Source organism: Dendrobates tinctorius, unplaced genomic scaffold, assembly GCF_039654945.1.
Source record: "Dendrobates tinctorius isolate UK_male_01 unplaced genomic scaffold, ASM3965494v1 ptg000015l, whole genome shotgun sequence".
NCBI classification, from domain to species: domain Eukaryota; kingdom Metazoa; phylum Chordata; class Amphibia; order Anura; family Dendrobatidae; genus Dendrobates; species Dendrobates tinctorius.
The window spans coordinates 46,480,450-46,497,532 of record NW_027361683.1 but is presented as its reverse complement, the minus strand read 5'-3'; the positions used below and the strand labels follow the sequence as shown (position 1 = coordinate 46,497,532).

At 41.6% G+C, this 17,083-nt stretch overlaps 1 protein-coding gene across 1 annotated transcript in view; it reads right to left on the bottom strand.

The window, feature by feature from the left end:
- The window catches only part of LOC141076975 (transcription elongation factor A protein 3-like), a 189,790-nt gene that overhangs the window by 107,937 nt on the left and 64,770 nt on the right, over positions 1 to 17,083 (bottom strand). Inside the window, exons 7-10 of the mRNA XM_073564148.1 lie at positions 14,900 to 14,953; positions 14,312 to 14,383; positions 12,102 to 12,179; positions 11,864 to 12,021 (exon numbers count right to left, since the gene is read on the bottom strand). Coding sequence (XP_073420249.1) covers positions 11,864 to 12,021; positions 12,102 to 12,179; positions 14,312 to 14,383; positions 14,900 to 14,953 — 362 coding nt within the window. The remainder of the gene's footprint in view (positions 1 to 11,863; positions 12,022 to 12,101; positions 12,180 to 14,311; positions 14,384 to 14,899; positions 14,954 to 17,083) is intronic.

Here is a 17,083-nt window from a genome sequence, read left to right as displayed (position 1 = left end):
GCCTCTGGACACTACACTGACAGACACAGCAAACCTTCTTGCCACAGCTCGCATTGATGTGCCATCCTGGATGAGCTGCACTATCTGAGCCACTTGTGTGGGTTGTAGAGTCCGTCTTATGCTACCACGAGTGTGAAAGCACAACCAACATTCAAAAGTGACCAAAACAGCCAGAAAGCATTGGTACTGAGATGTGGTCTGTGGTCCCCACGTGAGTGTGTTATTGAGTGTGTCTTGATAATTGCCAATCATTTCCATCTGTTGTCTATTTCATTTGCACAACAAAATGTGAAATTGATTGTCAAACAGTGTTGTTTCCTAAGTGGACAGTTTGATTTCACAGAAGATTGATTTACTTGGAGTTATATTCTGCTTAAGTGTTCCCTTTATTTTTTTTGAGCAGTGTATATAGATATACACTACCGTTCCAAATTTTGGGGTCACCCAGATAATTTTGTGTTTTCCATGAAAACTCATACTTTTATTAATCAAATGAGCTGCCAAATGAATCATAGAATCATAGAATCGTAGAGTTGGAAGGGACCTCCTGGGCCATCTGGTCCAACCCCCTGCTCAAAGCAGGATTCGCTAAATCATCCCAGTCAGATGTCTGTCCAGCCTCTGTTTGAAGACTTCCATTGAAGGAGAACTCACCACTTCTCGTGGCAGCCTGTTCCACTCATTGATCACTCTAACTGTCAAAAAGTTTTTCCTAATATCTAATCTGTGTCTCCTCCCATTCAGTTTCATCCCATTGCTTCTAGTCTTTTCTTGTGCAAATGAGAATAAAGTTGATCCTTCTACAATGTGACAGCCCTTTAGATATTTGTAGACAGCTATTAAGTCTCCTCTCAGTCTTCTCTTTTGCAAACTAAACATTCCCAAATCCTGCAACCTTTCCTCATAAGACAGGGTTTGCAGACCGGTCACCATTCTGGTCGCTCTTTTCTGAACTTGCTCCAGTTTGTTGATGTCTTTTTTAAAATGTGGTGCCCAAAATTGGACACAATATTCCAGATGGGCTCTGACCAAAGAGGAGTAGAGGGAAATAATGACTTCACGTGATCTAGACTGTATGCTTCTGTTAATACATCCTAGAATTGCATTTGCCTTTTTTGCTGCTGCATCACACTGTTGACTCATATTCAGTCTGTGATCTATTAGTATACCCAAGTCTTTTTCACATGTGCTGTCACTTAGCCCTATTCCTCCCATTCTATATATGCTTTTTCATTTTTATTGCCCAGATGTAGTACTTTGCATTTTTCCCTGTTAAAAACCATTCTGTTAGTTGCTGCCCACTTCTCCAGTTTATTTAAATCTTTTTGAATCCTCTCTCTCTCTTCTCTAGTATTAGCTATCCCTCCTAGCTTTGTGTCATCAGCAAATTTAATCAGTTTACCCTCAATTCCTTCATCTAAATCGTTGATAAAGATGTTGAACAATACAGGGCCCAGGACAGAGCCCTGTGGTACCCCACTTGAGACATTCTTCCAACTGGATGTGCAGCCATTTACGACCACTCTTTGGGTCCGATCACTAAGCCAGTTATGAATCCACCTAACAGTTGCCTTGTCCATTCCATACTTAGTCATTTTTTCAATAAGGATTGTATGAGAGACTTTGTCAAATGCTTTGCTGAAGTCAAGATATACTATATCTACAGCATTTCCTTGATCCACCCAATCAGTGATTCCATCATAGAAGGAAATTAAGTTAGTCTGACATGACTTATTAGTTACAAACCCATGCTGACTCTGTTTGATCACTTCATTCTTATCCAGGTATTGACATACATGTTGTTTAATAATTTGTTCAAAGATCTTTCCTGGTATAGAAGTCAGACTCACCGGCCTATAGTTGCCTGGGTCCACCTTCTTCCCCTTTTTGAAGATAGGAACAACATTTGCTCTTCTCCAGTCTTCTGGCACTTCTCCTGTTCTCCAAGAATTTTCAAAGATTATGGAGAGGGGTTCAAAAATTTCTTCTGCTATCTCCTTCAGTACTCTGGGGTGTAATTCATCTGGACCTGGAGACTTGAATTCATTTAGGTTAGCTAAGTGTTTCCTCACTATCTTTCTGTTTATAGATATCCTGGATTCTTCTATTCCCTTAATAGGACAGTGAATAACAGTTGATGTTACATTTCCTTTCTGAGAGAAAACAGATGCAAAATAGGAATTTAAAAGTTCAGCCTTCTCAACATCCTGTCTTACCATTTCATCATTTTCATCCTGTAAAAATCCTATAGCATCTTTGACTTTTCTTTTACTTTTGACATATCCCCAAAATCCTTTATTATTGCTTTTGACATCTCTTGCAAGCCTCAATTCATTTTCAGCTTTAGCGAATCTGATTTGTGCCCTGCAGGTTCTGCAGACAGCATTATATTCTTCTTTAGATATGCCTCCCTCTTTCCATTTTATAAACATTTTTTTCTTCCTTTTTAGCATGTGCTTAAGTTCTGTGTTCATCCATCCTGGTTTCCCTAAATGCTTCCTATTCTTCCCTCTTTTCGGAATTGTTAACAACTGTGCTTTGAGAATTTCATTTTTTAAGATTTCCCATCCTTCCTGGACATTTTTGTCTGTAAGGATATCCAGCCATTGGATCCCTCCAATTATCTTTCTGAATCCCTTAAAATCTGCCTTTCTGAAATCTAACCTTGACGTCTGAGTCTTCACAGGTCTTCCGCCTCTAGTTATCCAAAATTCTAAAATAGCATGGTCGCTACCTCCTAGGGTTCCAGCCACTTTTACCTCCTCAACCATTTCCTCCCTGTTTATAAGGATTAGATCCAAGGTAGCAGTTCCCCTTGTTTTCTCCCCTACCTTTTGGAAGATAAAGTTGTCAGCAAGCGAGGATAAGAATTTCCTTGACCTGTTAGTTTTGCCTGAGAGAGATTCCCAACAAATGTCTGGATAGTTGAAATCTCCCATGACAACTATGTCATATTTTTTGGAGAACTTGGCCATTTGATGCATAAAGAGTTCATCCATATCTTCAGCTTGCACAGGTGGCCTGTAGTAAATGCCTACAATGGTGTCCTTTCCATTGTTCTGTCCTTGTATTCTTACCCAAACAGTTTCCACAGAACTCCCAGTCTCTGAGGCTTCAATCTCTGTGCAGATATACGCATTTCTAACATACAATGCGACACCCCCTCCTCGTTTATCAAGTCTGTTTCTTGCAAATAAATTGTATCCTTCTAGTCTTGTATTCCAATCATGTGTATTGTCCCACCAAGTTTCAGTGATTCCAATGACATCATATTTCTTTTCCTGTGTTAGTAGTTCCAATTCTCCTTGTTTGTTGCCCATGCTTTGTGCATTAGTATAGAAACATTTTAGTTTGTGATTGTTTTCTCTTTCTCCAATATTTTTATTAATTAGATTCTTTCGTCTTTGTTCTTCCTTTCCACTTCTAATAGCAAAGTTGCCAATAGCATTTGCCAGGTGTTTGGCTTTTTGTGTTCTTTTGCTTCCCTTCCCATGTTGTTCTAGTTTAAAGCTCTCCTAGATTTAAAATCTAGTCCAGACATTGACAAGGTTTGAAAAAAAGATTTTTATTTGAAATAATAATTTTCTCCTTCAAATTTTGCTTTCATCAAAGAATGCTCCCTTTGCAGCAATTACAGCATTGCAGACCTTTGGCATTCTAACAGTTATATTGCTGAGGTCATCTGGAGAAATTTTACCCCATGCTTTCAAAAGCACCTCCCACAAGTTGGTTTGGCTTGATGGACAATATTTGCGTACCATACGGTCAAGCTGCTCCCACAACAGGTTAATGGGGTTGAGATCTGATGACTGCGCTGGCCACGCCATTACAGATAGAATACCAGCTGCCTGCTTCTTCCCTAAATAGTTCTTGCATAATTTGGAGGTGTGCTTTGGTTATTGTCCTGTTGTAGGATGAAATTAGCTGCAATCAAGCGCTGTCCACAGGGTATGGCATGGCGTTGCAAAATGGAGTGATAGCTTTCCTTATTCAAAATCCCTTTTACCTTGTACAAATCTCCCACTTTACCAGCACCAAAGCAACCCCAGAACATCACATTACCTCCACCATGCTTGACAGATGGCGTCAGGCACTCTTCCAGCATCTTTTCAGTTGTTCTGCGTCTCACAAATGTTCTTCTGTGTGATCCAAACACCTCAAACTTGGATTCGTCTGTCCATAACACGTTTTTCCAATCTTCCTCTGTCCAATGTCTGTGTTCTTTTGCCCATATTAATCTTTTCCTTTTATTAGCCAGTCTCAGATATGGCTTTTTCTTTGCCTCTCTGCCCTGAAGGCCAGCATCCCGGAGTCGCCTCTTCACTGTAGATGTTGACACTGGCATTTTGCGCGTACAATTTAATGAAGCTGCCGGTTGAGGACCTGTGAGGCGTCGATTTCTCAAACTACAGACACTAATGTACTTGTCTTGTTGCTCAGTTGTGCAGCGGGGCCTCCCACTTCTCTTTCTCCTCTGGTTAGAGCCTGTTTGCGCTCTCCTCTGAAGGGAATAGTACAGACCGTTATAGGAAATCTTTAGTTTCTTGGCAATTTCTCGCATGGAATAGCTTTCATTTCTAAAAACAAGAACAGACTGTCGAGTTTCACATGAAAGTTCTTTTTTGCTGGCCATTTTGGGAGTTTAATGGAACCAACAAATGTAATGCTCCAGATTCTCAACTAGCTAAAAGGAAGGTCAGGTTTATAGCTTTTCTAATCAGCCAAACTGTTTTCAGATTTGCTAACATACTTGCACAAGAGTTTTCAAGGGTATTCTAACCATCCATTAGCCTTCTTACACAGTCAGCAAACACAAAGTACCATAAGGACACTGGAGTGATGGTTGTTGGAAATGGGCCTCTGTAAACCTATGAACATATTGCATTACAAACCAGACTTTTGCAGCTAGAATAATCATTTACCCCATTAACAATGTATAGAGTGTATTTCTGAATCATTTAATGTTAGCTTCATTGGAAAAAAACTGTGCTTTTCTTTCAAAATTAAGAAATTCCTGTCACGTCGCCGTCAGACTCGGGGGCTGGTGTCCCTGCCTCGGCCACTGGGAGGCGCCGGACAGTCACGTCGCCATTGTACTCGGGGGCTGGTGTTCCTGCCTCAGCCGCAGGGAGGCACCGGACTCCTTCGACTGGTGGTGCTGGCGATAGAAGGGCTATGCCTTCATGTGGTCCCGCTCCTTTGAGGCATGCCTCTGTCGATGGGTATTGCAGTGTTTCTCCTGTGGGTGATGGTGGTGACAGAGAAGGGGTCCCTGCGCAGGCGTCTGGTGGGCACAGGCTTTGCTCTTCTGTCAGAGGTGAAGGGGTTGGTGCATCGCCATCTGGCCTGGTTCTGGGGGCGGTCCAAATTTGGTCATCAGACTGTGAGCCTGTGAGGGATAGCCGTATCCTTCAAATACTTTGGAGCCTGTCCTGCAGGCCGCCAGATATAGTCTTGGTTTCCCCAGTGATCTAGTGTTTAATTGCTACTTTTAACTCTGACCTTTGCCTGGATTTCTGACTCTGCTACAGCCTGCTGATTTTGTACCTCTGCCATTCACCCGGTTTTTGACTCTGACCTTAGCCTGGATTTTGACTCTGTAACTGCCTGCCGATTTTTATACCTCTGCTGCTCTCCCGGTTTCTGACTTTTGACTCCTGACTACGTTTTCGGTCCCGGTTTTTTCCTGGCGACCGTCCTGCTCTGGTCCACTGCTCTCATAGGCAGCTACCTCTTGGGCTCCGCTGTAATTCCATATCCCTATATGGGGGTAAAGGGTCTCCGGGTTTTTTGGGGTGCTGTCTTACGTGCAGCTCAGACTCGCAACTGATGGACTTCACAATTCCTAAGTGACCCTAAACTTTTACACGGTAGTGTATATATAATAAACTAGCTGAAGAGCTCGGCGTTGCCTGGGCATAGTAACCAACTGTGGTTAGTTATGACAAATTATAATGATTATATTGCACATAAAAACCGTGCATCTAATCCTATCCTGTGTGATACTGACTGCTGAGCCGTGTATCTAATACTATTCTGTGTGATACTGTGTGCTGAGCTGCATATCTAATCCTATCCTGTGTGATACTGACTGCTGAGCCATATGTCTAATCCTCTCCTGTGTGATACTGACTGCTGAGCTGTGTATCTAATCCTATCCTGTGAGATACTGACTCCTGAGCAATGTATCTTATCCTATCCTGTTTGATACTGGGCTTCCCCTGCAGTCTGTGTCAGAGGGTGGTCTGTGTTGGCACGGTAATAAATTGTGTTATTTCCAGCTTTACAGAAGGACGATAACACCATAGAAATGATAAGAATAATAGGCCTCAGTTACCACAGCTGTCTACAAAGAAAACTGTTGCTTATAGCAACCAATCACAGCTCATTTTTCATCTTTTAAACCGCTCTGGGACAGCGTTGCGAGTTTTGTGTGGTGACTTTTGTGTTTCGACTTTTATGTGGTGAGGTTGGTGTATGTGTGGTGAAATGTGTGCTGAGGGTGGTATATGTGTTGAAGCACGTGGTAGTGTGTGGCGCATTTTGTGTGTGTGTTCATATCCCCGTGTATGGTGAGTATCCCATGTCAGGGCCCCACCTTAGCAACTGTACGGTATATACTCTTTGGCACTATCGCTCTCATTCTTTAAGTCCCCCTTGTTCACATCTGGTAGCTGTCAATTTGACTCCAACACTTTTCCTTTCACTTTTTCCCCATTATGTAGATAGGGGCAAAGTTGCTTGGTGAATTGGAACGCGCGGGGTTAAAATTTTTCCTCACATCATAGCCTATGACGCTCTCGGGGTCCAGACGTGTGACTGTGCCAAGTTTTGAGGCTGTAGCTACGACGGTGCAGATGCCAATACATACACTTTTTCCCAATTATGTAGATGGGGCAGAATTGTTTGGTGAATTGGAACACGCGGGGTTAAAATTTTGACTCACAACATAGCCTATGACGCTCTCGGGGTCCAGACGTGTAACTGCAAAATTTTGTGGCTGGAGCTGCGACGGTGCAGATGCCAATCCCGGACATACATACATACATACATACACACCCACATTGAGCTTTATACAGTGGGGAAAAAAAGTATTTAGTCAGTCAGCAATAGTGCAAGTTCCACCACTTAAAAAGATGAGAGGCGTCTGTAATTTACATCATAGGTAGACCTCAACTATGGGAGACAAACTGAGAAAAAAAAATCCAGAAAATCACATTGTCTGTTTTTTTTTTCATTTTATTTGCATATTATGGTGGAAAATAAGTATTTGGTCAGAAACAAGCAATCAAGATTTCTGGCTCTCACAGACCTGTAACTTCTTCTTTAAGAGTCTCCTCTTTCCTCCACTCATTACCTGTAGTAATGGCACCTGTTTAAACTTGTTATCAGTATAAAAAGACACCTGTGCACACCCTCAAACAGTCTGACTCCAAACTCCACTATGGTGAAGACCAAAGAGCTGTCAAAGGACACCAGAAACAAAATTGTAGCCCTGCACCAGGCTGGGAAGACTGAATCTGCAATAGCCAACCAGCTTGGAGTGAAGAAATCAACTGTGGGAGCAATAATTAGAAAATGGAAGACATACAAGACCACTGATAATCTCCCTCGATCTGGTGCTCCACGCAAAATCCCACCCCGTGGGGTCAGAATGATCACAAGAACGGTGAGCAAAAATCCCAGAACCACGCGGGGGGACCTAGTGAATGAACTGCAGAGAGCTAGGACCAATGTAACAAGGCCAACCATAAGTAACACACTACGCTACCATGGACTCAGATCCTACAGTGCCAGACGTGTCCCACTGCTTAAGCCTGTACATGTCCGGGCCCGTCTGAAGTTTGCTAGAGAGCATTTGGATGATCCAGAGGAGTTTTGGGAGAATGTCCTATGGTCTGATGAAACCAAACTGGAACTGTTTGGTAGAAACACAACTTGTAGTGTTTGGATGAAAAAGAATACTGAGTTGCATCCATCAAACACCATACCTACTGTAAAGCATGGTGGTGGAAACATCATGCTTTGGGGCTGTTTCTCTGCAAAGGGGCCAGGACAACTGATCCGGGTACATGAAAGAATGAATGGGGCCATGTATCGTGAGATTTTGAGTGCAAACCTCCTTCCATCAGCAAGGGCATTGAAGATGAAACGTGGCTGGGTCTTTCAACATGACAATGATCCAAAGCACACCGCCAGGGCAACAAAGGAGTGGCTTCGTAAGAAGCATTTCAAGGTCCTGGAGTGGCCTAGCCAGTCTCCAGATCTCAACCCTATAGAAAACCTTTGGAGGGAGTTGAAAGTCCGTGTTGCCAAGCGAAAAGCCAAAAACATCACTGCTCTAGAGGAGATCTGCATGGAGGAATGGGCCAACATACCAACAACAGTGTGTGGCAACCTTGTGAAGACTTACAGAAAACGTTTGACCTCTGTCATTGCCAACAAAGGATATATCACAAAGTATTGAGATGAAATTTTGTTTCTGACCAAATACTTATTTTCCACCATAATATGCAAATAAAATGAAAAAAAAACAGACAATGTGATTTTCTGGATTTTTTTTTCTCAGTTTGTCTCCCATAGTTGAGGTCTACCTATGATGTAAATTACAGACGCCTCTCATCTTTTTAAGTGGTGGAACTTGCACTATTGCTGACTGACTAAATACTTTTTTTCCCCACTGTATATTAGATATCTAATATATATTTTTCATAGGCACATTTTTTTTACCACAACAGGTTACACTGCCTGTGTTGTTTATAGCAACCAATCACTAAGCATCTTTCATTTCACCAGAGCTGTTGTGGCAACTGAGGCCTATCATTCTTATCATTTCTATGGTGTTATTGTCCTTCTGTAAAGCCACCACACTGAAATGCTCTGTGCTGTCTGGAAACTGCGCCTCCACAGGAGGGAACCTGGAGCTGACATCCAGGTGTATACTATATACAGGGGGAGATGACATGCAGGTATATACTATATACGGGGAGATGACATACAGGTATATACTTTATAGAGGAGGAGATGACATACAGATATATACTATATACAGGAGAAATGACATACAGGTATATACTATATACAGAAGGAGATGACATACAAGTATATAGTATATACAGGAGGAGATGACATACAGGTATATACTATACACAGGGGAGATGACATACAGGTATACACTATATACAGGAGGAGATGACATACAGGTATATCTAATATATAAAGCTCAATGTGGGTGTGTATGTATGTATGTATGTATGTCAGTATCACACAGGATAGGGTTAGATACATAGCTCAGCAGGCAGTATCACACAGCATAGGATTAGATACACGGCTGAGCAGTCAGTATCACACAGGATAGGATTAGATACACGGCTCAGCAGGCAGTATCACACAGGAGAGGATTAGATACACAGCTCAGCAGTCAGTATCACACAGGATAAGATTAGATACACAGCTTAGCAGTCAGTATCACACAGGATAGGATTAGATACACGGCTCAGCAGGCAGTATCACAGAGGATAGGATTAGATACGCAGCTCAGCACACAGTATCACACAGAATAGTATACACGGCTCAGCAGACAGTATCACAGAGGATAGGATTAGATACACGGCTCAGCAGACAGTATCACACAGAATAGGATTAGATGCACGGTTTTTATGTGCAATATAATCATTATAATTTGTTATAACTAACTACAGTTGGTTACTATGCCCAGGCAATGCCAGGCTCTTCAGCTAGTACTATATACAGGAGGAGATGACATACAAGGATATGCTATACACAGGGGAGATGACATACAAGGATATGCTATACACAGGGGAGATGACATACAAGGATATGCTATACACAGGGGAGATGACATACAAGGATATGCTATACACAGGGGAGATGACATACAAGGATATGCTATACACAGGGGAGATGACATACAGGTATATACCATATACAGGAGGAGATGACATACAGGTATATACTATATACAGGGGGAAATGACACACAGGTATATACTATATATAGGAGGAGATGACATGCAGGTATACACTATATTCAGGAGGAGATGACATAAATTGTTGCTCTATGTGCAATATAATCATTGTAATTTGTTATAACTAACCACCGTTAGTTATTATGTCCGGGTAATGCCAGGCTCCTCAGCTAGCAAATAATAATAATCCCCCACATAATATTCTACCCATTCCTTTGCCCTCCTTACGACTCTACACACAGCAGAAAGTTGCAGCTGTTGGCAGCTGTGTTTCGTCATCATCAGAGATGTGCTGCAGTGGTCTGCTTACTGTTTGTACTAACCCTCCCACATACTCATCCTCAAACAGAAAGAGTGGTTGGGCATCAGTGCACTCAATCTCTTCTAATTGTGGGGCAGTGCCAGGTGGATAGCACATGGAACCACAGCTAGCAGAGTCATCAAAAAGCAGAAGTGACTGTTGCATGACATGGGGCTTAGACTGCTTGCATGACTTGCAAGAGGGTGGAAAATGGATGCCAATGGGCCACAGGTGCAAAATGTGTGCTTTTCGCAGAAGACAGGTGGAAGACATAGTGAAAGAACTGAAGGCACTCTCAGCCATCCATTCTAAAACCACTTATACTTGTTCTGGCCTCACCATTCTTCCAGCAGTACTCGGACCTACAAAATTATGCAGAACATCCCCTTGCCTGTATGCACCAGAGGAAGGTGTTTCATTTGGGCACGTAGCAGTCACAGATCGACCACCCAAAAAAGTGCAGAGTATTACACATCCTGTATACAGAGAGAGTGGCAAGCAGATTACTACACTGCCTGTATGGAGAGTGCCCCCACAGAGCCTGATTTCAGAGTACCCCCCCAAAAAAAACACACAAAGCAGTGTTGGCTAACTCCTTCTTCGCCTCTTCCACCTACTCTGCCACGTCCACCTCCTCCACCACTTGCACCTCTGCCTCCTGATTCAAGATTATAATTTTCTAATTTTTGCTATTCTATGTTATTTTAAGTCATTATCCTACCCACTTTTGTTTGCAGGGCAGTTGTCCTGCTCTAACCCCCATTTTGTTTCCTTTTGCAGCCCTCTGACTATTAGTATGACCATTTTACAGCCATTTTAAAGCACCGAACTTCGGGTCCCCATTGACATCTATTGGGTTAGAGTTCGGAGTCAAGTTCAGGGTCGAGTTTGGATGCCGAACCGAACTTTAAACCACAGTTTGCCCAAACCTGATGAACCCAAACATCTTCGGGACCGCGCATCCCTAGTAGTTATATTCCCTCTGAGAACAGAAAAGATTTCCTCTATATTGATGACGCTGCAAATCTTCCTTTCAGGTAATTATGATTTTAGAAAACTGTGAACAATGCATTTTTAATCCAGAAGAATACAGGCTCCTCTCTGATAATGTCTACAACCCTCTATCTACCAGATATAAGCATTGCTTTCCATCACTGTATAGTTGGTTTGTTGAATTTATTAATTTATTACATAGATGCAGAAGCTTACGTTTTGTTAGAACATTCCACTTATGATAAACTGATCATTGCATGTGCTAGTGGTGGGACCCCCAAGAGATGGGCAGCTGTAGGCGCTCCATCAACAACAACTGTGCAATTTTCCTTCTGCTCTAACGCAGAAGAATTGAAGAGTAGCTAGTACTCTAGAATGAGAGACGCCTTTTGTAGCCATTCTTTGCTATGACTGAGCGATGTGAATGAAAATGGGTTTTCTAAACCTAGCAATTCCTTTAAGCCATTTTTTCGCAATTCTTGTTATGCTCTGTCCATAGTAGTTATAGTTGACTTTTTAAAACTACAAGTGGGGTACTTGTCAAGCTGACAAACATAAAAAATCAAAATCTGAAACCTTACCATCAGTCTTTAGAGCAGATGCTATCATCTCTACACACTTGTCTCGCACAGAATCGCCTGTCACATAACTGGGTGATAGAAGAGCAGATGAAGGAGGACAAGTGGGAGAACATGATGAAGGAGGACAAGTGGGAGAACATGCCAATGGAGCACTGGGTCTAGAAAAATACCAAAGTTTTATTGCAAGCTGAATACAAAGATAAATTAATATTTTGTTTCTTTAAAAAGTTCTTATCACCTTTCTTCCTTAGTGCTTTTAGAAGGTTTGAGAGATTCATTGCGACTTGATGAGGTTGGTGAAGACATGGAGAATCTTCTGCAAAGGTGAGAATGTAAGATCTGGCTAGATTACTAATGAGGATGTTTGAAGGTGATCCTTAAAGGGAACCTGTCAGCAGGATTGTGCATAGTAACCTACACACAGTATCAGGTCGGCGCAGTTATACTGAATAAAATGATACCTTGGTTGATGAATTCCGTCAAGTTGTTGTTTCTTAATCTTTATTTTCATTTTTGTGTTAATGGAATTCTTGTGGTGCTCTGATTAGCTATTCATAATGCAGATTGCTGACAGGTCATTGATCCATCAGTGATCTGCCCCTAGCTTTCATAATGAATATACTAATGTGTGTATTTGAAAAAAAGCATGTCACTTAATCAAATTGGCGGCGCTTGCACACTTTCTCTAATTGGTTAGTGCCTATTATCTTCCTGTTTCAAAGAAAAAAATTAATCATCAATATGGCGCCGTCGCATGCGCCTGCGCAATGGCATCTATCGTGTTCCAGTAGATGCTACTGCGCAAGCGCTGCCTCTGGCGCCATTTTGCTGTAGTGTAAATTTTTTTTTCTGCACCAACAAGGAGCCTTTGGAGGCGCTTGCGCAATAGCATTTATCTTGTACCGAGATATCCTACTGCGCAAGTGCTGGCTCTATTTTGTTGCAGTGTGCTTTTCTTGGCTGCAGCAACAAGGAGTCTGTGGCATTCCTAGGGCAGTAGCATCGATCGGAACACGATAGATGCTAAAGCACAGGCGCACCCGACGGCGCCATATTGATGGTGATTTTTTTTTATAAAATACAGGAAGATAATAGGCACTAACTGGTTAGAGAAAGTGCGCAGGCGCCGACATTTTGATTAAGTGACATGCTTTTTTTCAAATGCACACATTAGTATATTCATTATGCAAACTAAGTGGCAGGTCACTGAGGGAGCAGTGACCTGTCAGCAGTCTGCATTATGAATAGCTAATCAGAGCACTACATACTTGGACCCCGCCGTAGGACACGTGCATAACAATAACACAAAACTGAAAATAAAGATTAAGAAACAACAACCAGATGGAGTTCATAAACCATTTTATTCAGCATAACGGCACTGACCTGACACTGTCTGTAGGTTACTGTGCACAATCCTGCTGACAGGTTCCCTTTAAACCCTTATACAACAACTGTAACCAGGTCAGTAGTGGCCAGTTTTTGCTAATTTTATTCCTACTGCTATCTTAGGTATGCTATTTTTTTTGTGTTTTTTTAATCCACAATACAGTTCCTGAGACAAGGATCCTTTAATTTAGTATTTAGAACTTTTATGGTCTATACTTGCAGGTTTTTGTAAATCACTTTTGCACTGATTCAGCACAATGATGAACGTCTGCCACAATATTGCTGAATTTTAAAGGACCATCAAAAAGTTAAAAATAAAGAAAATACTTATTCTCACCTGTTTGACCCCTTTGTTCTTCAAGGTCCCCTGTCTGGTCCACAGCGCATCTTCTTATTACTGCTGCCGAGCGCTGTATTCCCAGATCTCTTTAGACTAAGCCAGGACATCTGGCTATGCTAAGGCCAGACACGCTTCTGCACATCCGCGTACAAGGTCACAACACATGTTGCGATGTCATGACATTGTGTCCATATGCGCTCCGGCAAAGAAATGTCTCGGAGGTTCAGCACTCAGCAGAGGTGATAAGAAGGTGCACTGAGGACCAGATGGAGGACAGTGAAGAGGGGCTGGAGAGATGTGCAGTAAGGTAAATATAAAGGTATTTTGTTTACTTCTACATCATTACATTGGATATGTTCTTTAGTCTAGAGACCTCAGAGTATAATAAGGGTCATTCAACTGCGGAAGAATAACTTTGCTGTAAATTTACTTTTCCAGGAAATTCCGCCCAATTTGGCAAATTAAAATTCTCAGATCTGCTCATCTCTAGACTTTACTAAGCATGTGTGGTTCACAGAATTCTCTGGGAGCGTGAGTTTAGGTTGTATCTTTAGACCAGAAAAATGAACACCATATGGACGATTTAAAAACAAAACAAAAAAAAACAAAAAAAAATAATATTCTTGGGAGCAACAGAATTAAAATAAGAGCAAAAACAGGCCACTCTTGACCAGGTGACAGGGCCTCTTCAACACACTCATTAGTTAACATAAGAGTTTTACCTTTCCTCTTTGCTGTTACTGGAATTATTAGACCCAGATGATGATGGCAGTGCAGTGTTTAAAGAGAGACGCCTAATGGAGACAGAAATTAGTAGTAAGAATAGATCACTGTAAATGGTATTGGTTCATCTGTAGGCCTTTGCTCCGCTATATACAGTCATACTGTGCAACTGTATACAGAGTTCTAATGACCATGTGCCATCACAGGGCGAATATACTATTGGTGCAACCCCTCCAGCCTCACAGGGGCCCAAGGTGGGCCCTCTTCCGCCTCCAAAGCAAGTGGAGTTGCACATTATGATGAGCTACTGGATTGCGAAGGGCACATGTTCTTCTTACACAGGGGCCCTCTTCTTTCTGTCTCCGCTCATGTGACATCACACAGTGCCTCCATATGGCGCTATGTTATTCTCCTCCATACCCAATGCTTAAGGAGAATACCTACAGAACATGGCATCCAATGTAGCATGTGTCTGCATGAAATTATGGCATACGTTGGTAAAGCATGACCTGATCGAGTGTGATAAGCTTGAGGTTGGCCAGAACCACATTACACCCATGTACGTGAGGCCTTACACAGAGTCTCACCTTTCTAGCTTCTTAGAGATATGGGATGAAGAATGAACATCAGTTGAATGACTTCTGCAAATATAATATCAAAATGCCAATCAGAATGGATAGTAGTCCCAAATTCAAATAATGAAATGATGTATCACAATTAGTTTTGCATTTTAAATAACTGATTACTAATCAATGCCTAATGGAATTAAGCCACCTTTGTATGTATTGTGATAAATTACATGCTATAGATCACAGATCAACATGTCTTCTGACTTTATGTGATAATCCATAGATATTTACATTTATATCAGAAACTCAATCTCTATTCTTTAGATTATTGTGATTAATCAGATGCACAAATTACAAGGATTCTCCAATCTCAATAAAAAGTCAATAGAGGTGGCATCATATTTAGATACTGTTCACTCAATGTTTTGAACATATTTTTTCTTGTACATGCCTAACGTGTTATCTTGCAAATATTATCATATATTAAAATACATTCATTTTATGAGGACATTTATGGATAGTATATTAGTAAAACTGATCAGTCATCAAGGTTATCTTTCCCAACGACAGATTAGCAAAAAATGGGGATAGCTTCTCTCTTCAAACTGGTTCAATTGCCAAATAGAAGCAATAAAAAATACAGAAGTCCACTGTATCCGTGAACGTAGGGCTACTGTACACCACATGTAGCCATCTCCTCCTACCCCAGTCAGTAGTAATTGATGAACTGCAGTCAGTCACAAAAATCCATATTTCATTTGTGTCCTAAGTTAATAGAAAAATGAGACCCCCCCACATTAAAGGGGTTGTCTGGGACTTTAATATTGATGGCCTAACCCTAGGATAAGTCATCAATATTTGATTTATGTTGTTGTGACCCCCTGCACCCCTACATTCATGGTGGTGGCAGAGGCTGGAGCTGTTCAGTTGTGGAGCTGCACTGCACAATTCAGCCAGCAGACTAGTGGCTATGGCCGGATACTGCACATCTGCCCCTAATAATGCGAATAGGGCTCAGATATGCAGTATTCAGCTGCCGCCACAGTGGATGTTGATGTGCAGCTTCACAGCTGAGTAGTATCAGGCACAGCTGAATAGTGGGGTGCTGAGTGTTGCACCCTCATCGATCAGGCATTGATGACCTATCCCAAGGAGAGGCCATCAATGTTAAGGTCCTGGACAACCCCTTTAAACTTAGGCACCAAAGTCAGATTATACCTTTCACTTTCATATATAATAATATATATGGAAACATTCTATTTAGAAACAAAGTAACCCCATGATAAACTGCAAGGAATCGCAGTTTGTTTCTGGAAGTCTGTATTCTTGGAATGTTTTATTGTAGATGAATCAGTCTGCAGTGCAGTGAGTGATGGAGAACGGTGGTGTTGGCTCCTGCATGGTGGATAGGCAACGTCCTGCAGCTGCATTACTACATGATACATTTGGAATGTTGTTTCTTGTAAGCGCAGTCTTTACAATAGTAACATTATGTCTTTTGAAAAGCCCTGGGTATGTGCACACGGTGCAGATTCTGCTGCGGATCCGCAGCGGATTTGGCCCTGCGGATCTGCAGCAGAACTGCAGGTGATGTACAGTACCATTAAAGGCAATGTAAATCAAAACCTGCAGTGCACATGCTGCGGATTTTTTGGCGCAGATTTGCTGCGGATTGAAAACTGCAGCATGTCACTTCTTTTGCAGAGGAAAACCGCACAAAAACTGCAGTAAATCCGCAGGTAAAACGCAGGTCATTTTACCTGCGGATTTAGCAAAATCTTCACGGAAAATTCCACAGCAGATTTCGCACTGTGTGCACATAGCCTCATTCCACCTTTTTTTTAGACTGGAGTTTCCCTGCGGAAGGAAACTAACAATTTGCATTTTTCATGATGGTTTTCCACTAGATTCATAAAGAAACATTGGCTGTGCATAATAATAATAATAATAATTTACTCAGAAAACATGAATCAAGATTTTAATTATATTTCATCATAGCTCTGAAACTTTATGGTACACCTCTTACACACTATAAAGTTGCATTCTCGCACTTCTAAGGAAATTTAATTTAACGGGAACCTGTCAGGTGAACTGACTGTGACAAACTACTAATATAGCAGTACAGTCATGGCCAGTTTAGAGAATGACACAAATATTATATTTTCACATGATCTGCTGGCCTCTGGTTTTTATGTGTGTTTG